The sequence below is a fragment of the Neolamprologus brichardi genome, chromosome 3 (assembly GCF_056152115.1).
Source record: "Neolamprologus brichardi isolate AB-2024 chromosome 3, ASM5615211v1, whole genome shotgun sequence".
NCBI lineage: Eukaryota > Metazoa > Chordata > Actinopteri > Cichliformes > Cichlidae > Neolamprologus > Neolamprologus brichardi.
Window position 1 is genome coordinate 20009877 of NC_142106.1, and position 22066 is coordinate 20031942.

Sequence of the window (22066 nt, forward strand, 5' to 3'; positions counted from 1 at the left end):
GCCCTGAGATCTTGTTTAGAGCCGAGTTCTGCTGCAGCTGATTCCAAAACCTCTGCCTCCGCTAAAGCCGCTGCAACTTCTTTCTCTTGCTTCAGTGTGGCCAGAGCAGCCTCCATGCGTGCCTCTTCTACTCTCAACTGGGCTTTTTCGATCATGAGTTCAGTTTCTTTTTTGACAAAGGTGGAGCGAGCACGCACTGCTTCAGCTCTTGCGCGTGCTTTAGCCGCAGCTAGGCTTGCTGAAGACTTGCAGGAGCTGTTAGAAGAACTAGCAACAGATCTGGTCACATACGACTTCACAGATGTTCCTGGAGATCTAGTCTTCTGTTGATCTTCTGTATCTTGCTTATTGTCCATATTGACTATTTGGCATGTAATGTACAACTAAACGACGCGGGTAGATTGATGGGTGGTAGCGGTCTCTGCTATCCAGACTTGCTGTGTTGTCCCTGGTGTGATGCTGTTTTTTCACTATTCTGTCCGCTGCGTGCGTGGTTCTGGTACACGAAGTGACAGATAGCTAAACATATGCCGTAGGCACTGAAAGCGTTGAATGATGAGTCAGACGTGAAAGTAAAGTTGAGGGCTGTTTACTTGTTTGTCTTCATCAATGTACATCTTACAGTGCTTTCCCAGAACTTGTGAAACTACAAAAATACAAAAAATAAATATGCTCAATGAAGAATTATGCATTTGCTTCACATGGCGAACAGATTTAGGTATTTATATATAAATCTCTCCAAATATGCATAAATCAATAAAATATACATCACTCACTACTCATAAAGATGAAACATAATTCAAACTTACAAACAAAGCTTCTCCATGGCATAACACAGGTGGATGTTGAAGGATTAAACAGGGAGACTTCTGATACACCTCATTGTGCAAATCCCCAATACTAAAATGGCTTCCTGCATTACCCCCCTCAGGTGACTCTAATCATCCAATAGGAAACAGCTTCCTGTATTACCCCACTCATGTGATCCTAAACATCCAATAGGGAGGAATACAATCCAAATCACAGAAAAAAATCACTTGCCCGCAGTCTCCCAGCTAACCACTAGGAGATGCTAAAATTCTCAACGTGCACATAACATTACACCGCTGATGACGGCAGCCACAAAAGGCATAAGATGTAAGTGGATGTTGCTGGATTTAACTAGCTGAGCACAGCCCTTCTCCCCAAATTCACTGGCTAACATCCTGTTTACTAATGACATCAGTTCCTATCACAGACTATAGTGATAAGTTAAGGTGGCTCACGTGAGTTACCATTTCATATTTAATATCTACGAAATATAAAATAACATTCCACCTTAAACTGAATTCATTTTTGATATCACAGCAGATTATTTTTAATGAGTTCATATTTGTTGAAAATGCAGAGGAGCTGGTTGTGAACAGAGCTTCAGAGAAACACAACATACTGATATTCAGTGTGAAGCTTTGAGTGGAAAAAGAAAAACAACAGAAAAACATGTGGATCCTGGAATAATCAAAGCTTTCATCTTTATCCATGAATCTGAAAACGTGTTTCTGAGTGAAACAGACAGACATGTACAGACTATCTGTTCAACAGTCAAAGTGTTTCTCTAAAGAGGCACGAGTACACTCTTTAGATTATTCTCTGCAAACAAACACTGAGGAACCAGGAAACCACACTCTAAATCCAGGACAAAGAGGTTCTGTGAATGTGGTGTTGAAGGTATGGAGGTGGATCAGGGTGTCAGAGGAGACTCTGTAGAAGGACAGAGTGCCAGCAGGACAGTCCACATACACTGCTACTCTGTTAGAGACTGAGGAGGAGGAGAAGGAGGAGGATGATATGGATGTTTCTCTGTTATTGTGACAGACAGAGTAACCATCATCGGAGCAGCTGAGACTCCAGGATTGATCATTCCACCCAAATGAACAGTTATCACTGCCACTTTTCCTTCGGATTTTTCTATAAGTTACTGATATGTCAACATCTCCTTTCCACTCAACCTCCCAGTAACAGCGGCCAGTCAGGCCATTTCTACACAGCAGCTGAGGATGAACATCAAATCTGTCTGGATGATCAGGATATAAATGAACCTCCTCCACATGTGTCACCTTTCTTTTGTTGTCAGACAGTTTGAGGTTTGGGTGTACTGTGTTTGTATCTATTGTGAGTTGACAGGAATCTGATGGAGAGAACAAACACAATCCAGTTGCAGTTATTGTTATCATCTGTTGATTGATTGACACTATGATGACTTCTGACATCAGAGAGGTGAATGAGTGATGTGGTTGAATGTGTGCTGCTTTGTTTTCATGAATCACATTAAAAACGCACTTACACTTCCTCAGACCCGGTCTCAACCATCGGACTCCAGCAGGCTCCACCCTGAAAGGAGGAGGGGGGTCAGACCAGCACAGTCTCTTTCAGCATGCACACGAGGACATTACATCGTCATATACTGATACTGTTAGACAGTGATAAAGGAACAGTCCAACAATTTCAGAAATATGTGGCTATCTGAACCAATATCTTTCAAATACCACCCCCCAAACAAAAAACAAAACAAAGAGAGTTGTTGGTTCTCACCAAGCAGAAGGTCCATATACACAATCACCAGTGTTTCCCAGACCCAATGACTGGAGCATAAGTATTAAGAAATTTAAAGAGAGTATATGGAACAAGCCAGGCAGGGGAACAAAGTGAAAAATGTAAAGACTGTGGGAAGACATATAGTTATAGATATGTCCAAAGATCCCAAAACAACTGCAAAGACACTAGTGAATGACTTAACGTAGTCGTGAATTGTACAGGGTGGGCCATTTATATGGATACACCATATTAACATGGGAATGGTTGGTGATATTAAAGTCCTGTTTGTGGTACATTATTATCTGTGAGGGGGCTAACTTCTCAAGTGGGTGTTGACCATGGTGGCCATTTAGAAGTCGGCCATCTTGGATGCAACTTTTGTTTTTTCAATAGGAAGAGGGCCATGTGACACATCAAACTTATTGGTAATGCCACAAGAAAAACAATGGTTTTAATGTCTTCCTCCAGTACCAGACCTTTTCTCCATACCTGAGAGTTTCCAGTTTCCAGGATGGATTCTTCTGTTCAGGCAACAACAGCTTCATTCCCAAGTCTCCTGGATGATTGTAGCTCAGGTCCAACTTTCTCAGACGGGAGTGGGAAGAACTCAGGGCAGATTCCAGAGAAGTACATCCGTCTACTGTGATCAAACAGCCTGACAGACTGCAGGTACATACCAAAAAAATGTGTTTTATTTTCTTCCCAGAGAAAGTGAGCTCCATCCACTCAATTTAATTTACCTACATTTATAAAAATGTCTTAACTTTTTATAGCAGAGATAACACTACAATATAAGAGAAAGAACCACAACTCTCAGATGATCCCCTGTCAGCAGCAATTGGTCAAAGGGAGGAGGAAAAACATCTTACAACTAGGAAGAGACCACCAACAAAATCTTGCTCAGGGAGGTTTAACCATCTGCTTTAACATGTAGGTGATGTTGGTGCGAGTGAGGACAAACAGCCCATAAGTGTCAGATTAGATAAGACTGACTGATAAGGTTCAGTAAATGCCTCAAAGTGATTCTGAAAAAGATTCAGATGAGTCAGGCGGGGAAAGCAGGGCTCTCCTCACATAGTCCATAACGTAGGTGGGGCGCTATGTCAACTGAGTTGGGCAGTGGAAGGAAATGTGAGCTATATTCACTGATCACAGGTAAAATAGCATAAAAAATTAAACAAAAAAACATTAAATGGAACGAAATGCATCCAGGATCATTTAAGGATTAAATATTGTTTGGGACTGTGTAAATAAAACCAAATTCAAATTTTCACGATTATAAAGCTAGGGCAAAAATTCTTGTTACTTTTATTAAGTTATACAAACACAATGCAAAATGCAAAAGAAAAAAAAGAGCAGAGCACATCTTGATCTGATCTGAGAGTTTCAAGTTTGCAGTATGGACTATCCAGACCAACAGACAGAAGCTTCAATCCCAAATCCTTCACGTTGTTGTTACTCAGGTCCAGCTCTCTCAAACTAGAGAACCGCATACTAAGAACTGAGGACAGAGCTTCACAGGCAGTCTCTGCAAGGTTACAATGACTCAGTCTGTAGATTTATACACAAGAACACAAAAAACACTGATATAAGTCATAGTCACCTCAAGGTGCTTTATGTTGTAAGGTAGACCCTACAATAATACATTCAGAGAAAAACCCAACAATCATATGACCCCCCCTATGAGCAAGCACTTTGGCAATAGTGGGAAGGCAAAACTTCTTTTGAACAGGAAGAAACCTCCAGCAGAACCAGGCTCAGGAAGGGGCAGCCATCTGCCGCGACTGGTTGGGGTGAGAGAAGGAAGACAAGATAAAAAATTCAGGGTCACCTGATCTAGCCCTAACTATATGATTTAGCAAAAAGGAAAGTTTGAAGCCTAATTTTAAAAGTAGAGATAGTGTCTGTCTCCCAAATCCAAAATAGAAGCTGGTTCCATAGAAGAGGGGATTCAAAACTGAAGGTTCTCCCTCCCATTCTACTTTTGAATACTACAAACCACGGGCAGGAAAATGGCAGGTGCCAGGGCTGTCCCACCAGGAATGATTCTAAGACTAGCATGACCAGGGCACAATGCAAGAAATATGTCTGCAAGGAGCATGCACACACTCTCTTCACATCCTGTGTACAGTAGTGCAGAGAAAAAAAATTGGCTGTTGGACAACTGTTCCATGTTCTTATTATTTTCTGTTTCACAAATGGTCTAATTTCCCATGAAATATGTACCACCCCCTCCAAACAAACAAAACAAAACAAAACAAATTAATAAAAAAAAAACTTCAACTCTACCATTGCCAGTCCCAGGCCTGTATAAGAAAGGATGAGGGGTGATTGAAAGTGATGCCGTGGTGCTAGAGCCAAAATTAACAAGATTCATTCTAAAGGGCATGGATGTAAACACCACGAGAAAAAAACAGATCTAGAATTGAAAATTTGACCTGATGGTGGTGCTAGAGAAAAGGTCATGTCATCACCAAAGACCAACAGGGTTCATCTACTTGTGGTTATTAATGTTGGCAGTAATTTTGAAAAGTTCTCAATTCAAACTTTTCAAGATACATTTATTCTAAATTAAAAGTTTGACTTCATGTCTTGATGATGGCACTAGAATTTTATTATCAAGGGACTACTAATGTATTCAATAAATAAACAAAGTGCCTGATGCAAACAATTGGTCAACAATTGTATGTAAACCATTTGTAGAGGTAAATAAGCCCCATGGTAAAACGTGATAGTAATATTTGAGGGGAATAGGAGGGTTAACTGATAAGAAAACAGAATATATATTGATCTGACCGGAGAGTTGTCAGTTTAGAGTATGGAAACTTCACTCTTGAATCCTGCAGGTCATTGTTACTTAGGTCCAACTCTTTCAGACTAGAGGACTGGGAGTTGAGAATTGAGGAAAGAGCTTCACAGCTTTTCTTTGAGAGGTTACAGCCACTCAGTCTGAAAAATAAAAGATAAACTGAAAACACTGTTGCAGTGCAATGAAAGTACACTGAAGCATGATTAGATTTAGCAGTTTTTTAAGCAGTCTTGATCAACAATGTTAAAATTATTTTTGTAATTTTTTCTTAATTTCTTTTCTTCTTTGAGGCATCAAACAGTTCAATGCTCCCTAACCGCTAAGGACTCGACAACAATTTTTAATCTTATGTCTATGTTCAAAAAGTAAAAGCAAACAGGAAATTATTTAATCTATGACTGTTCTATTTTCAATCATTTGTGAAATCAACCATTTTTAAATTTAGTGATGAGTATATATTCACTTACAGAGCTTTGTTGGAGGTTTTGACCACTGGCAGCAGCCTCAGAAAAGCCTCCTCTGAAACCGAGTATTTCTTCAGGTCAAACACATCCAGATCTTTTTCTGATGACAGTAAGATGAAGACCATAGCTGACCACTGAGCAGGAGACAGTTTATCTGTGGAGAGACTTCCTAAACTCAGGAACTGTTGGATCTCCTCCACTAGCGAATAATCGTTCAGTTCATTCAGACAGTGAAACAGATTGATGCTTTTCTCTGCAGACAGATTCTCACTGAGCTTCTTCTTGATGTACTCGACTGTTTCGTGACTGGTCTGTGAGATACTTCCTGTCTGTGTCAGCAGACCTCGTAGGAGAGCCTGATTGGTCTGCAATGAAAGACCCAGAAGGAAACGGAGGAACAAGTCCAGGTGTCCATTTGGACTCTGTAAGGCCTTGTTCACAGCACTCTGGTGGAGATACTTTATACTACTTTTCTTTTTAGAAAAGAAAGACTTATGGGAGGTTGGTTGTTGTTTTTCCAGCAGATTGACTCCAGAGTTGATGAAGGTCAGATGGACATGAAGAGCAGCCAGAAACTCCTGAACACTCAGATGGATGAAGCAGAACACCTTGTCCTGGTACAGTCCTCTCTTCTCTTTAAAGATCTGTGTGAACACACCTGAGTACACTGAGGCTGCTCTGATGTCGATGTCACACTCTGACAGGTCTGATTCATAGAAGATCAGGTTTCCTTTCTGCAGCTGATCAAAAGACAGTTTTCCCAGAGACTTAATCATCTTCCTGCTCTCTGGACTCCAGTGTGGATCTGTCTCCGCTCCTCCATCATACTTGACCTTCGTCACTTTGGCCTGAACCACCAGGAAGTGGATGTACATCTCAGTCAGGGTCTTGGGTAGCTGTCCTCCCTCTCTGGTTTTCAGCACATCCTCCAGAACTGTAGCAGTGATCCAGCAGAAGACTGGGATGTAGCAAATGATGTGGGGGCTTCGTGAGGTCTTGATGTGGGAGATGATCCTGCTGGCCTGCTCCCCATCACTGAATCTCTTCTTGAAGTACTCCTCCTTCTGCGGGTCAGTGAACCCTCTGACCTCTGTCACCATGTCAACACAGTCAGGAGGGATCTGACTGGCTGCTGCAGGCCGTGTGGTTATCCAGAGGTGAGCAGAGGGAAGCAGTTTCCCCCTGATGAGGTTGGTCAGTAGCACATCCACTGAGGTGGACTTTCTAGGGTCAGTTAGGATTTCAGTTTTGTGGAAGTCCAGAGGAAGTTGACACTCATCTAGACCATCAAAAATGAACACAACCTGGAATTCTTCAAAGCTGCAGATTCCTGCTTCTTTGGTTTCAGTAAAGAAGTGATGAACAAGTTCCACCAGGCTGAACTTTTTCTCTTTTACTATATTAATTTCCCTGAAAGGGAATGGAAATATGAACTGGATGTCCTGGTTGGCTTTGTCTTCAGCCCAGTCGAGGGTGTATTTCTGTGTTAAGACTGTTTTCCCAATGCCAGCCACTCCCTTTGTCAGCACTGTTCTGATTGGTTCATCTCTTCCAGGTGAGGCTTTAAAGATGTCTTCTTGTCTGATTGTTGTTTCTGGTCTATCTGGTTTCCAGGATGCTGTTTCAGTCTTTCTGACCTCATGTTCATCATTGACCTCTGCAGTCCCTCCCTCTGTGATGTAGAGCTCTGTGTAGATCTGATTCAGAAGGGTTGGGTTTCCTTCTTTAGCAATCCCCTCAAACACACACTGGAACTTCTTCTTCAACTTCGTTTTAAGTTTACATTTACAAATTGCTGCAACATGTTCTGAAAACAATAAATAAAAAAAAAAACAGAAAACAATGAAATGAAATGCATATGACTATTTGTGCCCCCTAAAATATAAGACATTACTAAATGTTCCATTGATCCAGCAGCTTAAATATCTAGAGAAATTGTCTTACTGCTCTGCAGACGGTCAGCCAGCTCCTCCTGCTTCAGTTTCCTTAGGAAGTACAATGTGATCTTCACAAATGCTTCTCTGCTGCTCTGCTGCTCATCATCCTCACCCTTCAAAACCTCCTCATTCACAATCTTATTCTCTACGCATTCTGGGTAATCTGGACTCAGAACCTTCTGGATCTTCTTCAGCTCATTCTTTACAAAAATGATGATATTGTCCTCCAGCAGCTGGAACAGAATACTTTATGAAAGACCCAGTCAGACTGAAATCATGCAGCCAAACATCAGATCCATGTTGGACAATCCACTGGTCGAACAAAGAGCAGATGAACAGATGACTGGACTTTCTCATTGGTAACTTTATACATTTGTGTCACGTCTTAATTGACTGTTCAGTTGTTCTGAGTAGGATGATGCACCTCTATTTTTTTGCTGCTAAATATGATACCATCACTCTCAACTTCAATCTACCTAACACCCACTCACTTAAGAGCAAGGGACATATCTTCTATGATCTCTTTACCAACTGTAAGCTAGACTTTCTCTGGTCAACTGAGACTTAGCAATGGCCAATGACTTGTCTCAGTTGAATGAATCCACTCCTCCTGGGTTTGTTAACATCTTTCAACCCTGTAGTACTGGTCGGGGACTAGTACTGGCTCATCTATCCTGAGAGGTGAAAAGTCATACTAGTCTCTGCTCCTGTGTCAGTTCTTTTGAATCTACTGTGTGTTAAATATCTGTTCCTACTCCTAGCATTATTTCAACTGTCTACCATTTCCCTAAACTCAACAATCAGTTCCCAAACGATTTTGCTGCCTGCCTCACATCTATCACAGTATTAATAACTCTCTCATGAAAAATTTTGTATCTTGCCTTGAGAGTTTGGATTTCAGCAGCATATTGGTGTTGCTACTCAGTCTAAAGGAAACATTTGAAACCTGATTTGCTGCTCTGGTGTAACCCCGCTTATCTATGAAACTCTTTATTAACAATTCTCTATTAATAATTCTTTCTCCCGTAGCATTGACTCTTTCATAGACATTCAGAGTTTATTCACCATTGAAGAATGATTTCACTCTACAACACTGAACTCCATGAAAAAAAAGATCTGTTTTCTCCTCTTTCTCTACCCCCTGAGTTTACACCTGAACTTTGACTATTACTGTCACAAACTTGAGAGACTCTACAAAAGAACTGGACTTGCTCATAAAAGATGTATAAAAATCATAAACGACATTATAAGGACAGCATCGCTCAAACTAGCCCAGTTACTATTGTCATATTATCTCTTCTAATGAAGGTAACACCAAGTCACTCTTTTCATTGCTTAACAACATCATCCAGTCTCCAAAAGTTGATTCTGTTCATCTGGACGTAGTGTTTTGTGGGAGAAACGTTTCGTCACTCATCCAAGTGATTTCTTCAGTCTCAGCTGATTGCAGGTTTCCCCAAATGTTATAAACAGTACATTTGCATAATTACTGAAACCAGCCCACTGAAGGAACAATCTGCATGTCTTTGGACGGTGGGAGGAAGCCAGAGTACCCAGAGGGAACCCATGCAAACACGGGGAGAACATGCAAACTCCACACAGAAAGACACCGGCCTGATGGTGGAATTGAACTCAGGACCTTCTTACTGTGCGGCAACAGTCCTAACCAACATGCCACCGTGCTGCCCGAAAAAGTAAAAAGTTAAAAAGGCTTTCATTATAGGTATACCTCAACTATGAGAGACAAAATGAGAAAAAAATAAATCCAGAAAATGACATTGTCTGATTTTCAAAGAATTTGTTTGCAAATTATAGTGGAAAATAAATATTTGGACATCTAGAAACAAGCAAGATTTCTGGCTCTCACAGACCTGTGACTTCTTCTGTAAGAGGCTCCTCTGTCCTCCACTCATTACCTGTATTAACCTCTTTGAATTTGTTATCACAACCTCAAACAGTCACACTCCAAACTCCACTATGGCCAAGACCAAAGAGCTGCCAAAGGACACCAGAAACAAAATGATAGACCTGCGCCAGGCTGAGAAGCAGCTTGGTGTGAAGAAATTAATTGTGGGAGTAATTATTCAAAAATGGAAGACATAGAAGACCACTGATAATCTCCCTCGATCTGGAGCTCCACGCAAGATTTCACCCTGTGGGGTCAAAATGATCACAAGAACAGTGAGCAAAAATCCCAGAACCACACAGTGGACCAAAGTAAAGGCTACCATCAGTAACACATTACACCGCCAGTGACTCAAATCCTGCAGGGCCAGACGTGTCCCCTGCTACAGCCAGTGCATGTCCAGGCCCATCTAAAGTTTGCTAGAGAGCATTTGGATGATCCAGAAGAAGATTGGGAGAATGTCATATGGTCAGATGAAACCAAAATAGAACTTTTTAGTAAAAACTCAAGTTGTCGTGTTTGGAGGAGAAAGAATGTTGAGGTCCATCTAAAGAACACCATACCTACTGTGAAGCATTAGGTAGAAACATCATGCTTTGGGGCTGTTTTTCTGCAAAGGGACCAGGACAACTGATACATGTAAAGGAAAGAATGAATGGGGCCATGTATCCATGTAATTTCCAGTGAAACCTCCTTCAATTAGCATGGAATTGAAGATGAAACATGGCTGGGTCTTTCAGCATGACAATGATCCCAAACACACTGCCCAGGTAACAAAGGAGTGGCTTTGTAAGAATCATTTCAAGGTCCTGGAGTGACCTAGCCAATTTGCAGATCTCAACACCATAAAAAAAATCTTTGGAGGGAGTTGAAAGCCGTGTTGCCCAGCGACAGCCCCAAAACATCAGCTCTAGAGCAGATCTGCATGGAGGAATGGACCAGCAACAGTGTGTGAAAACCTTGTGAAGACTTACAGAAAACACTTGACCTCTGTCATTGCAAACAAAGGGTATATAATAAAGTAAATGAGATTAACTTTTTTTATTGACTGTGTTTCAAACTTATTTTTCATTTCCAAAATCATTTTAGAAATGGTAGAGTGAAGCACCACGGCAGACCCAGAGAAATTTTCGTGCTTTGCAGCCTTCTTTATTTACGCTCATGGTTGCTGTTACAACACACACAGAGCTGCAGCTCTCCTGCTGCCAGCTCAACATACAAACAACAACCCCAACCACAGGACCCAGTGCAATATTTAAGACAGCGGAGCATGATTACAGATGCCATGCGGGTGCGTCCACCTCCCCTGCACGGCACCGCAGGCCACGCCCCGCCACGCCACGCCACAGGTAGTCATTCAAGTTCATTCAAATTTATCTCAATTACAAATAGTTTCAGTCTGGTTTTCATTCCCCTCTTAGTACAGAGACTGCACTCATAGAAGTTACCTTCTCAGCTGATTCCATTTTACTTACTATTCTCATTCTTGTTGACCTCAGTGGAGCCTTTGATACCATCAGGCATTGTACCCTCCTAAACAGATTATCCTCCACTGACATCACTCCCTACCCACTCTAAGAATTTAATCTTTCCTTTCAGACTGCACCCAGGTCATTTAGCTCAAATTATTCACATTCCAGCCTTCTTCAGTCACTTCAGGTATTTTATCATTCATTTCTTCCCCATCTATCTTTCATAAATACAACAACAATTTCCACTGACACACAAATGACATCAGTCTTAACAACAAATCTACCTTGCCTCCCTCCTCACTCACTGACTATATATCGAAAACAAAATCCTGGTTGTCTTCAGATTTATTCAAAATAAATAGTGACAAAACTAAGGTTCTCCTCATTAGTATAAAATCAACACGATCCAAAACAATTTTTCCTTAGTCAGTGACTGTTCCTCTGTCTCCCCCTCCTCACGGGTTAAGAGTCTGGGTGTCATTCTCGATAATACGTTATACTTTCATTCATTGTATTTGCATCAATAATAATAATAACAGACCATAAATATGGAGTCCAGATGTGTTTCATGCTGCTGGGCAGACTGACCACTGGGAAACTCAGAGCTGTCCTGGCCCACTCTGTGGAAAAATCATGAAGAATTAGTCCAAGTACAGGATGCCGATCCACCACATCTGGGATTGCACCATTAATGCTAAATACGGGTTTATGAGCAGCATGCGCTCACAATCAGATCAGTTTGTTTTTCTCCTTTTCAGAGAAAACCTTTCATACATTCTTAAACCTGTTAGAAGACAACAGCATGAGTATTTTGAACTAAATGCAAGCGATGGAGTGTTGAATACCTAAACAGACAGAATTGCATCAGTCGAGTCTAGAGGTGATGAAGGCATGAATAATTTTTTTTAGATTTTTAGGAGGAAGATAAGGCTTCGCTTTGGCAATTTCATGTAACTGATAAAAACTGTTTTTCACAACTGTGGACACTTGCTTCTCTAATTTAAAAGAGCTAAACACTCAGAGATTTCTTACAGTGTGGGACTGATCACAAGCAAGTGGCCCAAGGATATCCGTTAACTTATCCAAAGGGGCATGATTTCATAAAACAATAACTTCAGTCTTATTTTCGTTTAGGGTGAGAAAATTCAGTCTTTAACATCATGTAGACAGTTAAGGAAAGGTGGCAGTGGGACAGAGACATCCAGTATTAAGGGGAAGTAAATTTGGATGTCATCAATATAACAGTGAAAGGCAATGTTGTATTTCTTGAAAATAGATCCCAAAGGCAGCATGTATGAGGAGAAGGGAGTTGGGACCAAAACAGACCGATCTGAAATAAAACTGTTAGGGGCACACCACCATTTTGAGATCCGTGGCAACGTGTCATGCAGGACGCATCTCCTTTCTAGAAGTATTGTGAAAGAGAAATAAAGGGTTAAATGGTCTACTGAGCAGTGTTTTGTCTTCCGTCGGATGCCTCTGAGGAACCAAAAGAACTCGGCAAAGTGTTGATATTTACAGTTGGCATCATACATCATACAGTTAGTAAAAGCAGAGAATAGTGAGCAGCGATCAATGAATTTATCATGCGTAACTGACGCACAGGTCCCTCACTGTTCAACTCCACATTACACACTGTGATATTAAACATCACTGGGAAATGATCTGATATCCCACAGTCCTTGATTTCTGTAATACAAACATCCAGACTGTTTGACAGCACCTGAACAAGTGTGTGGCATTTCGTGAGTTGGATCACACCCACTGAGTAAGATTAAAAGTGTCCATAAGGGGAAGGAAGTCCTTTACTAGTGGTCTAGTCTCACAGCGTACATGGATGTTAAACTCAACAACAATTAAAACACGGTCATATCCTAGCATAAGATTCCCTAGTAAGTCTGCAACATCAAGATTAAAATCCTTAATGCATTTCGGTGGACGATACACCACAGCTCAGAGGACTGAGGGAGCGGAGTTCAGTTCCTAAAACTGCACCTCAAAGCCGGAGTAGAAAAAAGGTGGCAGTTGCCGACAGCGAAATTTGTTTTTAAATACCAAAGCTAGCCCTCCATATCTACCAGTGATCCGGGGAGAGCTGAGAAATGAACAATCGGGGGGATGGAGTTCCGAGAAGGAAGAAAACTCACTGGGTCAAAGCCAAGTTTCCGTCAGGAATATAAAATCCAGTCCTGATGAGATTAAAAAAGAAAAAAAAAAGTCATTTCAGATAAAAGTCTTGTTTGCCAACAACATATATCCAACAACATCAAGCAGTTAAATCAGCTCTCAAAGACTTCATGTTACTAACAGCTCACCTCTCTGCAGCAGATGCCTGCTGGACTTTAAAATCAATTAAACTTTTCTTAGAGTCGTCAGTCTTTAAGGACACACAGCTGGGTGGAGGTTCAGGCTGGTTCCTGTGAATAATGATGAAGCAGTGATGTGAGTGCTGAACTGTGGCATGGAGAAGAGTCATGGACAGTTAGAGATGGTCATCTCACCTCTGAGCTTTGGTCTGGCTCTCATGTTCCCAACACAGAGTGGTTTTAGAGGGAGGGGCTCCCTCCTCTCTGTCCTCACACGGATCCATGCTGCCGAATTCACATCCACGTCAGCTCACACGCACTTTCTACCTTCACCTGCAGAGGAAACACCAATCATTCATGTGCACATCAACTGAAATACTATTAATGCTATTGTATAAGTTTAGCGTGACTTGTTTTTTCTTGTCTTTTCTCATTTTCACAAAACACGAGAGATGTGACATTTCTTTTAGTTGCTGATGTTCCTGATGTTGGTCTTGCCGTGCCTTGGTCCTCTAAACTACAGAAGTGATGCACTGTACAGTGGTAAGTAACATAAATATAAATGTAACATAAAAAGTTACAAATATTTTACTAAATGTTGTAAAAAAATGACTCGAAAAAACATGTTTTTGTAAGGTTTTGAGCTAAATGTGGAAAGATGTTGATGTTAATTTTAGCACGTTTCCCTTTACAAATGGCGCCCCATAGTGTAGCCTTATTGTGGTCAGACTTTTTAATTGGTTGCTCCTAAATACACTTTTATTGTAGCTCTGTTTTACTTGCAAATGTGTGTGAAATGCTCACGTTTACATAATTTAACACATGGACACACTACAGAGCCATGTTTTAAACAAAACATCAAAGCAAAGGATCTGCATCGAGGATTTTTTTATTATCAAATTACTCAATGATTCGGTCCAGTACTATAATAGATATAGAATGACTGAAAACAGAAAGGAAACTGTTTATCAAGAACCCAAAAACACAAGAACAGCTTTAACAGATGAGTCAGCTATCTGGGTTACGATGATGTTAAATCCTTTTTTTATTGCACAGAAGATTAGAGATGATCTGCCAACACAGTCTCATTCTTAACTCATCAGAGAACCTCTGTGATCACATTTTGGACACATCTGGAACCGACAGCAAGGTAGTGACTCTGCTTTATTTTCTGACCATATTCTTTACAATTTGTTTTACACTGCTCGCATTTATCACTGTGATCACAAACTACAAAAGGTAACTGTTGAGGAAATTTTAAATAAACTGCAAACACCCGGTAAGCATCTTTTTGATTCAGAGTTTATTATACACACTGCATGTGGAGAGAGTGCTCTGGTCACAAACCAGAATGGTCTCTAAAGATGGGCACTGCCTTACATATGACCCGGCCAAACTCATGGACAAAGGAAATTCCTCAGCACATCACGTAGCTCTATACCTCCCAGTTCGCTACACCAACAGAGAGACAGATAGTCCAAGAGGATTTCATGATACCATCAAAATTATTAGTTTAGCCTTTAGTTATAGACCATAATTCACATGCAGACATCACAATTATAGAATTTAATAAATCCAGAGCTACAATCATAAAGAAATGTTTTTTAAAAAAAACCTTAAAGTTATGAAATATTACAGAGATCTATAAATACAGCCAGGTCAGTTCAGCTCCATTAGTTTCTGTGACGCCAAAATTATCAGCAGTTAGCAGAGGAATGTTTTTAACTGAACACTTCCTCATGCCTGAGTGTGTCACGCTACATGTGGGTCTGAGTGTGAACATTAACTTGGTTATTACAACTTTATTCTTCTCTGTTCTTTCTGTTTTTAAATACGTGCTTCTGTTTTTCATCAATAAATAGGAGTCCTTGTTAAAGTGGTTCAGATCTTCACATCTGAACATTTCTCTGAGTTTTTATACATACACCGGATCCCAAATTATTATACAAATTGTGTTTATTTAAGTTTCATAAAGATTAAATAAGTTGTTTTTCAATTAAACTCAAGGATGGAATTGTGGTGGTGATCTTTGGATCACTGAAATCTAATCACAATGATGAAGGTTTCTGCCAGGCAAATACATCAGATTAAGAGAGCAGCTGCTAAAAGGCCATTAAAAAGCAGCAAACACATATTTTAAGTTGCAGGTGCCTCTGCAGCCCCGCTGATCCTCCAGAGACTTGCAGTTGTGCATAAACCTTCTATTCAACCACCCCTAACCAATGTTCACAAGCAGAAACGGCTGCAGTGGGCCCAGAACTACATGAAGACTAATTTTCAAACAGTCTTGTTCACTGATGAGTGCCGTGCAACCCTGGATGGTCCAGATGGATGCAGTGGTGAATGGTTGGTGGACGGCCATGATGTCCCAACAAGGCTGCGTCGTCAGCAGGGAGATGGTGGAGTCATGTTTTGGGTCGGAATCACGGGAAAAGAGCTGATCGGTCCCTTTAGGGTCCCTGAAGGTGTGAAAATGACCTCTGCAAAGTATGACTGACCACTTTCTTCAATGGTACAAAAAGAAGAACAGTGCTGTCCGCAGCAAAATTATCTTCATGCAAAACAATGCACCATCTCAAGCTGCAAGGAATACCTCTACATCATTGGCTGCTATCGGCATAAAAGGAGAGAAACTCATGGTGTGGCCCCCATTCTCCCCTAACCTCAATTCTATTAAGAACCTTTGGAGCATTCAAGCAAGCAAAACAGGTGGGAGGCAGTTCACATCCAAATAGCAGCTCCGGGAGGCTATTCTAACATCCTGCAAAGACATTCAAGCAGAAACTTCCCAAAAACTCACAAGTTCCATGGATACAAGAATTGTGAAACTGCTATCAAATAAGCGGTCCTAAGTTAATATGTAACTTGACCTGTTAAGATGTTTCTGATTGAAATATCTTGCGATTTCAATAAATATGATCTACTAATGCTGCAGATTCAATAAATGACCATTTTTAATTCTCTACAACCTATAAAATCTTTTGAAACTCTGTGTGCGTAATAATTTGGAACTGTGCCTTTTAAGTTTTTTATTTTTGAAAAACATACTGTTTTCATTGGGAGATTTGTTCAGTAACATTTAAATTATACTCTAATGGTCGATGACTCGAAAATTATGCTGACTGTCATTTGAATCGACTATTTAGGAAAATCAGAGAAAAATACCATTTGCATAATAATTTGGAATGCAGTGTAAAGACTAATAATCAGTACTGATTAGTTTTTATTTTTTGTTTATTTGTGCTTCATAAAGTACATAAAGTTCTCAACTGACTCAAATAACATCAAGTGAGCCTTTGAAAACTGTTCAAAAGGAAGAAATGTAAAAGCATTTTACAAAAAATCGGAAGACTTGGGACGTCAAAATGGAGAGAAAGGCAAGAGACCACACCTTGTCCAACTATCATTGATTAAAAGCTTAAAATGCTAAACAAGAAAACTCAGACTCAAATCCACTGATTTATCCAAAAAGAGAAAGTACAAAGTGAACTCGACAGCGACACAAAGACATGGAAAAGTTGCCAAATACTTTTCTGCACATTATGCGTGATGTAAGTCACATCCCTCTTGAATCTTCTTCTGTTTTTCATGTTTTTACTGAAAAATTCTGCTTCTTTACTTCATCTTGTTTCAACAATAAAACCAGTACAAATTCAGTAAAACCTGAAAGTCCACTTCTCAACAACTAATTTGTCTAATGGAAGTTTCATACAGATCCATTTAAACTGTTGTTCACAGTAACAAATGTTTCAGTGTAGAGTTACTGACTGATAACCGGTGTGTTAAAAAAAAAAGAGTGATCAAAGTTTGTCCTGAAGTAAGAGCTGAACATCTGGTTCAAACATCACAGAGCAGAAACAAACAGTCAAACTGTTAAAGGAGGAGATAAAAAATAAAACTTACAGTTTCTTCACACAGAGACACGAACAACAAGCTCCACACCTGGACATTAAACAGGGACACACAGGTGAGCTGCTTACAGGAAGGAGGTGGGACTCCACCTGAAGCAGGACAGGTGGGAGGGGCTAAGCTCTGTGTGTGTTGATGCTGTAACATTTAAAAATATGTTGTCTGACTGCTCAGACTAAATCTAGTCAGAGTAAAGTTCGCATGCTGACATGTGAGTACACGAAACCTTGTTGAAGCTGCAGGTGTGAACACACTAATCACAGATCATCTCTCACACACTGTTCGCTTCACTTGGAATATAAAAGCTTCAAATGTTCAGCATGTTTCTCTGGATTACTTAATATATTATCATGCTTTTTACAACTACACGAATGTACTATTGCTGTGTGATTTATTACTGTTACTGAAGGTCCCGTAGTAAAGGGACCTCTGGCTAATGCGTCGGGTTCTGTGTCGGGCTCGTAGCCGAAAAATAGCTTTACTTTGTTGTCTGGGTCAAGTTTGCTTGCGAGAGACAGAGAGAGGCGTTGAAAGGCTGCTCCAACTGAACTTATTGTTTTTGGAGGAAAACACGAACACAGCGTATAGTTGAGTCTTAATAGCTACTTATAACTGGGCTCATCAGGCACTCTTCTTGGCTGCAGTGGTTATTATTATATTTACATGTTTCCAGCTCCTATTTTTGCTCGATGACAACTCCACTTTTCCACCATCCTTTTTCTCTCTCCTCTTGCTCACAGACACATAACGTGTATGGCAGTCCATTCTCAATGCAGCACAGACTACACTGTCCATGATGCTACATTCTTTAGAGCTATACCTGTAGCATTCTGCCTATTCGGTCTTTAAGTGATGACGTGACGAATTCTGCTTCTGGGCCCAAAGTAGTCTGCATTGCAAATGCAAAGACATTTTTTAAAACGTATGTCAAAGTGTAACCGACATGAAACTCCCGTGGGACAACAGATGGAGCGCTGGTGTTGTGCAGGATGTAGGATCTAGTAAAGATGCAGGAGGAGAACTGTACCGGTGAGTTAACAGCATATCACTGCAACACACACCAAGAGACGCTGTGTGCTAAAGTCCTAAAAATGGAGCATGTAATGAGAGCTTGTTTTTGATGCTAAATAGTCAAAAACAAGGCGTGTTTTAATTTTCTAATAGAACACGAATATTAGAATATTAGAATTTTCTAATATTCCTATAGAGGATGCAGCGCAACTGTGGGACCTTGCAGAGTCCCCACCAGCCACTCTGCTAATCCAGACCCTGCCGACTCCTTCCCCCACTCCACAAGGCTCCACTGCAGACCCAACTGGATCAGACCTGTCTGAGGAAACAATAATCAACATTTTGTTTGTTCCAGATATATGGAGCATAAAAGCTGAATGCAGCTTCTCCGTGTCTGGTTCTGACTATGGGAACTGATTAAAAAACCGGATCCAGATGACCTGAGGGATCTGGAAGGTTCATACTGGGTCAGGAGGTCACTGATGTATTTTGATCCTAAACCATTCAGAGCTTTATAAGATAAGATACCTTTATTAGTCCCACAAGGGGAAATTTCATAATATATAGACAAGCATCAGAACTTTAAAGTCTATCCTCTGACGGACAGGCAGCCAGTGTAAAGACCTCAGAGCTGGACTGATGTGGTCCACTTTTTTGGACTCAAGCAGCAGAGTTCTGAATGAATATTGGGTGTGGGGGGAGATTACCATTTTATGACTAAGGATGTTGATAGAAACAGTTGGAAGTCACACACACAGAGAGACACACATTCTCACACACACACATTCTCACATGCATACAGATGTTTACACATACACACTCATAGTGCCTTGTCTTAGAACCATTTGGGGGGTTTTACGGTGGGAGGTGCTTTTGCTGTGATGTGTATTGTGTGAACTGTTTTCCCAATAAAAGGCAGCGAGAGGAGGCCGTCGTTGGGGTCAGTCTGTGGTAGGATTCAGAGTGCTTTCTGAGACACTGGCCGGGGCCTCCCTTGCTAGCAAGTAAAAGATGTTCGTCTTGTTTTTGTCGTTAACGAGAATAAGTCCCTGAACTAGCGGGGCTTGTGGAAACACAGACCCAACATTGTCTGACTGATTTTTTTAGGTAGACCTGTAAAGATGCTGTTACAGTAATCAAGCCTACTAAAGATGAATGCATGGACTAGTTTTTCCAGGTCCTGTTGAGACATCAGATCTTTTATCCTTGAAATATTCTTGAGGTGATAGTAAGCTGATTTTGTTATTGTCTTAATGTGTTTTTCTAAGTTTAGGTCTGCGTCCATCACTACACCCAAATTTCTCGCCTGGTTTGTGGTTTTTAGGTGTATAGATTGAAGTTCTCTGGTGACCTGTAATCGTTTTTCTTTGACACCAAAGTCTATTACTTCAGTTTTGTTTTTGTTTAGCTGGAGGAAGTTTATTTTTTTTCTTCTTTATAATCTTTCCCAGTGTGCGCATGTAAATGTTAAACAGAAGGGGTCCCAAGATGGAACCTTGGGGAACTCCACATGTGATACTTCTCTGCTCAGATGTGAAGTTACCTATTGATACAAAGTATTTCCTGTTTTCTAAGTATGTTTTGAACCAGTTTAGTACAGTTCCTGAAAGACCTGCCCAGTTCTCCGTCGTCGTTTGAGTAATATGTTGTGGTCAACTGTATCAAATGCTGCACTGAGATCCAGTAAAACTAAGACTGACATTGTTCCACTGTCTGTATTCAGACATATGTCATTAAACACTTTGGTCAGAGCGGTTTCAGTGCTGTGGTTCTGTCTAAAACCTGACTGGAAGGCATCATAGCAGTTATTCTGTGTTAAGAAGTAATTGAGCTGTTGAGAAACTGCTTTTTCAATGATCTTACTTTAAAATGGGAGATTTGAGATTGGCCTGTAGTTGTTCATTTGTGTCTTGTCAGGTTGTCCTTTTTCAGTATAGGTTTAATTGTTTTGTAATTAAGGTTTAATTACAGCAGTTTTTAGTGGTTCTAAAAACACACCTGACATTAAAGAAATGTTGACGATCTGTAACAGGTCTGATTCTAAAGTCTTTGAGACCTTTTTGAAAAAACTTGTTGGCAGGACATCTAAACAGCAAGAGGAGGAGTTCAGTTGACCTAAGATGTCCTCCAGGTGTTTGCTGTTAACAGGGTGAAACTGTTTGATGGTGTTTAAACAGTTTTTCAGTGGACACAGTACATATTCTGGATCTGCTGTTGATGTACCAATTGTTTGGCAAAGAATTTGGCAAAGTCATTGCAGGCCATGGTCGAATGAAGTTCAGCTGCCACTGACACAGGAGGGTTTGTTAGCCTGTCAACTGTAGCAAATAGGACCCGAGGATTATGACTGTTTTTGGTGATGATGTCAGAGAAGTAGGACCTCCTTGCACTCCTCAGTTGTAAATTATAATTGTGACGTTTCTCTTTATGATGTCATAATGAACCTGGAGGTTTGTTTTTCTCCTTCTGCGCTCAGCTTTCCTACACTCTCTTTTTTCATTTTTCACCAGTGTGGAGTTTCTCCATGGAGACTTCTTCCTTCCAGAGATAACCTTCACCTTAATGGGAGCAATAGTGTCGATAACATTTAACATTTTAGCATTGAAGCTATTTACAAGCTCATTGAGTGAACCTCTGGGTAGGTCAGAGGTTAATGGGAAGACCTGGTTAAAAATCTCACTACTGTTTTCAGTTATACACCGTTTTGTGATCACTGCTGTTGACGTATTTGTGTGCTGAAATTTTACTTTCAAAGAAAACACAGTAATGATCAGACAGGCCCACATCAGACACAGTAACCTTTCAAATGCTCAGGCCCTTGGAGATCAGTAGGTCAAGAGTACGGATGGGTACCGGTATCTGGTGCCATTCTGACTTAAACAGTAGTAACCAGACCGAAAAGCAGTGCACATTTCGGTGCTTTATTTCGGTGCTTTTTTTTCCCCTGAGATGTCACACACTTTGGATTCTAGCCAATCATTTTCCCTGTGCAAGCGTAGTAGGCGGGCCCAGGTACGTAAGTTCTTTTAGAGCAGAGCTACAGATTAAAAACGCCCAAGGCGAAGCGGTCAAAAGTCTGGCTGTACTTCACAGCAAAAGATGCAAACAAATCAGATTGTAGCAGGAAAATGATTATGTGAACCTTCCTGCAGATCTTTAGGAGTGCTCATCATTACATTGCATACTTCTCATTGCTCCTGTTCACTGTATTATTCCATTCTGTTCTATTCTGGTACATTGTATTAATGCATTACAGCACATACTGTTCAAATAGCAGCACTTCAGTTTTAAAATTAATAGCATAGAGCATGCAACATCATGTCAACTATATCATTAACAGATAATATTTTACATTCTCACTATCTCTCTTACACACGCAAACTCACACACACAAAAGCTATGTCCCAATTCATAGGCCGCAAACTTTGGAAGACCCGGCCTTTGTGGTCTGCGTGGGCCGGCTCCTTCGAAGACTGAGAAGGCCTTCTGGTTGCATAGTCTATGCTGATTCAAACTCAGCAGCCTGCAACAAGTGCTTTAAGGTGATACTTAATACTCTGCCCCATTCATGAGAATATCATCAGGTAAACTAGAGACAGGCTCTAATGTTTTATTCTCCATAGCAATAATACCGACAATTAATTCGCGACTGTTACTCTTGAACATTGGTGACAGCAA

At 40.6% G+C, this 22066-nt stretch overlaps 1 protein-coding gene across 2 annotated transcripts; it reads right to left on the bottom strand.

The window, feature by feature from the left end:
* Window positions 1–1108: 1108 nt before the first annotated feature.
* Window positions 1109–14220, bottom strand: LOC118455437 (protein NLRC3-like). 2 transcript variants are annotated; one of them, XM_087833569.1, is made up of 11 exons: window positions 13664–14220; window positions 13478–13579; window positions 13310–13351; window positions 11704–11782; window positions 7792–8017; window positions 5851–7654; window positions 5371–5523; window positions 3952–4125; window positions 3064–3237; window positions 2324–2370; window positions 1109–2167 (listed from the first exon to the last, which is right to left on the bottom strand). In XM_087833569.1, the coding sequence occupies exons 1-11, from the start codon at window positions 13750–13752 to the stop codon at window positions 1623–1625; spliced, it is 3435 nt and encodes a 1144-aa protein (XP_087689695.1). In that variant the 5' UTR covers window positions 13753–14220; the 3' UTR covers window positions 1109–1622. The 2 variants fall into 2 exon arrangements, with proteins under 2 accessions (XP_087689695.1, XP_087689692.1); XM_087833566.1 differs by lacking the exons at window positions 3952–4125; window positions 13310–13351; window positions 13478–13579; window positions 13664–14220 and having other exon boundaries at window positions 11704–11947.
* Between the last annotated feature and the right edge of the window lie 7846 nt (window positions 14221–22066).

Bases quoted from the DNA above. Each gene is read 5' to 3' on its own strand.
- LOC118455437 (XM_087833569.1), bottom strand. From the start codon at position 13,752: ATGGATCCGTGTGAGGACAGAGAGGAGGGAGCCCCTCCCTCTAAAACC. The intron at 8,018-11,703 runs GTCTGTTATTAT...ATTCTGTTCCAG, and splicing joins ATCTGGACTCCATATTTATG to CTGCTGGAGGACAATATCAT. The intron at 4,126-5,370 runs GTCAGATCAATA...ATAAATCTACAG, and splicing joins TCTAAACTGACAACTCTCCG to ACTGAGTCATTGTAACCTTG.